Source organism: Cariama cristata, unplaced genomic scaffold (genome assembly GCF_000690535.1).
Source record: "Cariama cristata isolate BGI_N322 unplaced genomic scaffold, ASM69053v1 scaffold7460, whole genome shotgun sequence".
Classification (NCBI taxonomy): Eukaryota; Metazoa; Chordata; class Aves; order Cariamiformes; family Cariamidae; genus Cariama; species Cariama cristata.
The window spans coordinates 1-5,970 of NW_009596308.1; the positions used below are offsets into that span (position 1 = coordinate 1).

At 50.3% G+C, this 5,970-nt stretch overlaps 1 protein-coding gene across 1 annotated transcript in view; it reads right to left on the reverse strand.

The window, feature by feature from the left end:
- Window positions 1–3,142: 3,142 nt before the first annotated feature.
- YTHDF2 (YTH domain family, member 2) overlaps window positions 3,143–5,970 on the reverse strand; it is a 20,976-nt gene continuing 18,148 nt past the window's right edge. Inside the window, 1 exon segment of the mRNA XM_009705355.1 lies at window positions 3,143–3,267. Coding sequence (XP_009703657.1) covers window positions 3,244–3,267 — 24 coding nt within the window. The 3' untranslated portion in view covers window positions 3,143–3,243.

Below are 5,970 nucleotides of genomic sequence, written 5' to 3' on the forward strand. Positions count from 1 at the left end.
TGTAAGGGGTCCTGCTAAGGGGGTCGGCGAGGGGAGTCTCTCTCAGCACCTCCCCGGCACCCAGCCCCGAGGGATGGAGGTGCCAAGGACCTCCTGTCGGAGTCCCTTTGGGGTTAAGCCCCCTCCTCAAACCGGGGCTCTGGGGCCGCCCCAGGGCTGCAGCCAGGACCCACGGCCACTGCCCAAAAAAAAATCATGGGGCTGGCTGAAAGCAAAAACTCCTCAGCCGTACTAAAGTTCCCGCTTTGGTCCCAGTTTAAACCAGAAGAGGACCAGATCCAGACTGAAGCAGTTCCCCGGCTAGTTCCTGCCCTCCGAGCATCTCCTCGGGAAGGTCGGCAGAAGCACCTACCTCGACGTCACACATCAAATACCCACTTTTCATCCCCCGCATCCAACCTCCCCCCTTTTTCCCAGGACTGTTTCTACCCTCCAGGACACTCGCTTGGCCTCTTCCTTTAAATAACCCCCCCCCTCTTAATATTTAACATCATGCCCGGAGTCGGTGTTAGCCCTTCTGCTCCCCTCCAGAAGTCCCAAACAGCAAAGGAGGGGTGCAGCCAGCCAGTGATGTATAAAACTCCCTATTTTTCTCTCCCCTCTCCAGTTTGGGGTGAAACGGGGCTGTTTCAGGTCCCTGGGCACACCAGACTCCCGTCCCCACGCACAGCCCCGGAGGTGGCTGGTTTCCATGGAAGTGATGCCGAGGTTGAAGGTGCTGCGGAATAAATCCTGCGGAGAACACAGGCATCAGGAGTGCAATGTCCCAGCAATTCACTCGCTTTGCCTTGAAAGAGGGGAAAACCAAAAAAACCACCACCAAAAAAAAAAGAAAAGAGTATTTTAGCTCTCACTCACCTAAACACCAGGGGAAATTTAAGCAAGAGCATGCGACACCGGCGTGCGGCCATCCCAGGTTAGAGGGCATGGATACGACCTGCAAATAAAGTTGTGGGTTTTTTTTTTTTTTCCTTATGTAAAAATAATTGCAGATGCTACACCTGCATCCGAAGTATTCTGGTTTTCAAATCGCATTTGCCTGTTCCTCTCGCGTCTCTCTTGGGTCGCTGCTTGAAGACCAAAAGGGGGAACAAACTGCGTCTGACCAACAGTGAAACTCAGCAGGCAAACACCTGGGGCACAGCAGCAAACCCCTCTCTCTGGCTTTTTTTGGTACTCACAACTAAGATTCTCTCAAAAGACAAATTGTTTAATTTGGGCCGTTAATCAAGGCAAGCTTTCTGCCCTTATTTCCTCCAGCTTTGCAAACAACGCAGGTTTTATGCTCCCTCTGAAAACGCATGAGGACACCAGCAAGGAATTGGGGTTTTTGGCCAGCTCAGAAGCAAAGAGAGAGGCCAAAGCTATCAAAGAATTAAGAGGACAGAAATTCTTCCGGGGAAAACAAGTAAAACATCCCAACAAAATGTAAATGGCCAACACAACTGCTTTTGACACCTGCAGAAACACCAACCCACTCGCCCACCCAGGAAGCAGCCTGGGTCCTTACCCGACACGGACCGGGCTCTTTGGAGCTGGGTTTTGTTTCTTCGCTTTTTCAGAAACAAGAATTACTCCCCGAATATATAAAATTAAGCACATTTTTCAGTGAGTGCATACAGGGAGCGTGAGCATTCACCGTCCTGTGCGGAACGGGGCGATGGGAAAGCGAGGCTCACCAGGCTGATTTTCTACCCAGGGTGAGAAGAGCAGAGTCAGCAGCTGGCTGGTTCCAGATGTTTCCCAACTGTGAATTAATAATTGAGATATTTTCAATATAATGCAATTTTCCTTGAGGACGACCCACTGACAATTAAAGCACTATTACTGGCTCAGGCAGATTCATTTGCGGCTCTTTTATTCCCTCTGAACTGCCAAAACAAGAAAACCTGGATTTTTTTTTTTTTATTTATTTCTTGACCTCAAGCAGTTTTCCCAGGGGAGCTCATTTGGGATGTGAGTGGGTGTCTGCATTTCACACACCTGGAAGGAGCCCCAGATAATTCCCAACTTACCCGGGAAATGGGAACGAATCCCAAACAGGGAGGCCAGCCGGGCAGGAGCTCTGCCCACACAATCGGACATCTTCCAACGTCAAGGAGCAAAAAAAAAATCCCAATGGGCTGGGAACAAGTCCTGGTACCAAGCCAGGACCGAGGTCACAGCACCCTGCTTCAAACCCATGGAGAAACCAGACTTTCTTCATTATTTTAAGGAATTAATACCGCAGCGAAGGCCTGAGTTGCCATGCAGAGGGGAAATGGGAGGTGCGTGCCCTTGCTGCGACACGGAGCGGGCAGCGCTGAAAAGGGAGCGGCAGACAACAGTGATGCTCAACAGGATCTCACGTTTATTACTGAGAAGTGATTAATGGTGAAAAGAAAGGCAACGCCCATTCCTCATTGGCTTAACAAGAAACTGAAGAAACATATTCACTACACATTTTACAATATTTCTTTTTTTTTTTTGTCCAAAATTCATTTTCCTGTAAACAAAGCAAGTTTTTACCACTGTTCTGAGCTTTCAAAATCAAATTAATCCAGACTTAATCTGCAAATCCGTATAATGCACAAGAACAGAACATTTCGTAGGACTCCTAGTACTTGACTTTTGAGTAACAAAGGGTCAGAGAAAAAGGAACCACCTTTAAGACACAACCTCGTGGACAATTTCTGGTCGATTCTTCTTAGGCCAAAACCCCGACTTCCTTGTAGAATTCCTCCTCTTCCAGGTCAGGAGGGGGGGAAGAAAAGAAAAAGTTACTCCACTTTCCATGGTGGATGTTACAACTCGGTGTTTCCAAGTGCAAATGTCAAAACCAGGGGAAGGAGGCGCGAGGGGGTGGAAGGGAGGGAAGCGGCAGGGTTTAAAAATTAGAGAAAAAAAAGGCATATGCCACTTACGGACTTTAAAATCCGAAAAAACATAGTAAAAAGACAAAAAACAAAGCGTATGCTCTGAAATCACAACCAAAGCCAAAAGAAAGGGGACAGTTTTTATCTATACTCTACCTAGAAGGGATTTTTTTTTGTTGTTTTTGTTTTTTTAAGTCCTATGTCTTGTGAAATTCCAATACTTTTTTTTTTTTCTTTTAAACTGCAAGTTTGTAAGAGTCTTTTTGAAGTCAATGAAATTAAGAAAAAAGTCCTAATTCTCTCTGGGATATTTCTGCTCTTTCTTTCTCTCTCTGAAAGATAGCTGGGATGCAATCTCTGCTGCAGTCTCTGTGGGAGGAATGGCCTTTTACTTGACACGGCCTTGGCGTTCCTGCAAAAGAGAAAAAAAAAGAACATGTTAGCCAAGAGCAATTTTATTCCCCGCTTTTCACACATGAGCGTTTCAACACCTGGATCTGCGATGGAGGCCTGTCCCACGCGAGCAAAGTCCGAGAAAAGAGTATTTTTCTTCGCAAAGGAGGTACCGCAACTGCGTACGGCTAACGCGATGATGTATTACGCTGCTAAGGTCTACCAGCACATCACGTTTCCCTTTCACGAGGGCTGCTGATGCCACAGCTCCGCTCCCCTTGCTCACGGCAGGATCCTTCAGCAGAGCTGCGGGCTCTCCCCAGGACAGACATCGCCAGGCTGCTCCAAGGTGGAGGTTTAACAGCGTAAAGATGAACAGGGGGAAAAAAAAAACCAAAAAAAACCAAACCAAAGCCTCAACCACCAAGAAGGACAAACTGAGAAGAATTGGTGGGGGGAAAAAAAAAAACACAAGTGAGTCTAGGTCACTGGTGAAGTTTAGGGCTGTGGTCAGCGCGGGCTGGGAGCAGGGGGTGACAAAGCTTCCCCACTCCTGGGCACGGACTCGCAGCACCCACAGGAGATCTCGGCCTTCGCCAGGCTGGAAACCAGCAGAGCAGAGCTCTGGGCTGGAGAAGACTTGGGCAGATTTGGGAGCAGGACCATGGGAACGCTGCGGGGATCAGGCAGCGCTGAATTGGGGAGAAGACTGAGAAAGCGAAGAACGGAGGCCGGGGCCTCTGGCATCGCTCTGCCTGCATCCAGCTGCTGCCGGAGCAGGGCAGCCTGGCTCCCGCGTGTTGTACAGACCTTGCGGCCTCACCTGAGCTCCTACGTGGGCATCAGAGCAGACTGCAGCTCAAACCTAGGGAGTACTGACCTCTGCCTTGGTCTGTAGGGACTGAAATAGCCCACAGCTACCAGCAGATCACCTCACTGATAACTCTGAAACCTACTGATGGTATCTCACATGAAAACCTGCAAGTTCACAGGGATTTCCCACCCACTGCTGCTACCACGCTCTCGGTCTTCATCCACATCTCTCTCCCAGCACTGAAGTAACACGTTGTCCAGACAAACATTTGCACCAAGCTGAACAGGCAGCGCAGCACCAAATATACCCAGGCATCAAGGGCTACTGTATCCCCTCTTGCACTGAGTACCAGGGGCCAGTCTCTTCTGGGTTTTGTTTGCGTTTAACAGAGAAGCTTTGCACAGAAGTAGGCCTGGACTACCCAAAGGGTTAAGAGATGCTGCCCAGCCCACATACACAAAACCATTTCCTGATCATATGACATCACCCCAAAAATAAAACCTGTCAACAGCTAAAGGGCTCTTGGCTGATGCTCCTCCCTGCCTCTTAGCCACATCTTCTCTGAGTACAGGCGAGTCCCCGTAGTCTCTCGCGTGCAGGGCACTACGGCGTTTTGGCTCTGGCTCCCATGCTCAGTGGCGGAGCGAGTTAATCACCACTTAAGCCAGGCTCAAGAGATACCAAGTCCATCCCACCTCCACAGCAAAGCAACACCTGCAGGAGGTGCCTGCTGGCAGAGTAAGACAACGTGGGTTCTCCCTTGTGTTAACTTAGGTCACTTAAGAGAGAAGGAACATCGTTAGGACTTTGAAACAGAAATCTGGTTGTTTCAACTCAGGATGTTTCCCTGCAAATCTGCCGCTCTGCCCGGGGCTGTGTCCCCCGACATCAGGGCAGCGGCAGAGCTGCCTCCCCGCTTCCCCCTGCCCCATCGTAACTCGGCGATCAGAGGCACCTTCCCTTCCACCGCGGCAGCTCGCTGGCACGGGGAGCACGCAACCTCTGCCAGAAGCGTGCAGGTTGCTCGAAGAAACAATGTCTTCTGCCACCACTGCTAAATCCAGAGAGAGCTCATCTCCGAGAAGCTTCCATCCTGGGCTAACAGCATGTATAGCCATCGATCTTTAGAAACCTTCCCCAAAAGGGAGGCCATGCATCCACCCCAAAACAACACCCCAGGCTTTGGCAGCCCCTCAGCCGCACGCACAGGGTGACCCAAGGAGGCTTCAGCTCTGACTTCACTGCCTGAGCGGGATGGCAAAGCAAGCCCGACGTGATACCGTGCACAGACTGCCTTCTGGGGAGAGGGATTAGACGAAGGCACACATTCTCTTCAAGGATATTTGCCCCACGTAAGTCGACTTAATTCTCCTCTTCTCCAGTAAGTCTGTCTAAATCTGTTGCAGGTGCTATTTGTTGCTAAAAATCACCATTGTACAAGAGCAAAAAAAACAAAACCAAAAACCTACCATGGTGGGAAACAAAGCCAGTCTTGAACGTGAAGTCAAACAAGCGCTGCAGGGAAAGCCACAAATCAAAAGGAAGGTGCCAGGCCCTGCTCCTTCTCCGCTGCCTGGCTCAGCAGCCAGCACGTTACGTTAAACAAGGACAGATGGCAACGCCACGCATTCCTTCAGGAAGAAGCCACAACTGCCTGAGCTAATGCCTCTGTCTTCCCGAATGCAGACATGGGATAAGCCGGCTGCCAGGTTCAATCATCCCCCCTCTCCGTCGGCAGGCAGGGCCAGTGTCCCAGGCCAGGTGCAGACGGTGGCCGAGGGTCCTGCTGAGCACATCGCCCCGTTAGCTGAGCAGATGGGCCCCCCATTAGTCACTTCTCCTCCCTGCTGTGAAGATGAAGCTGCTCCCCATGCCAGCATACGGATAACACAGGGAGCAGGAGACAGG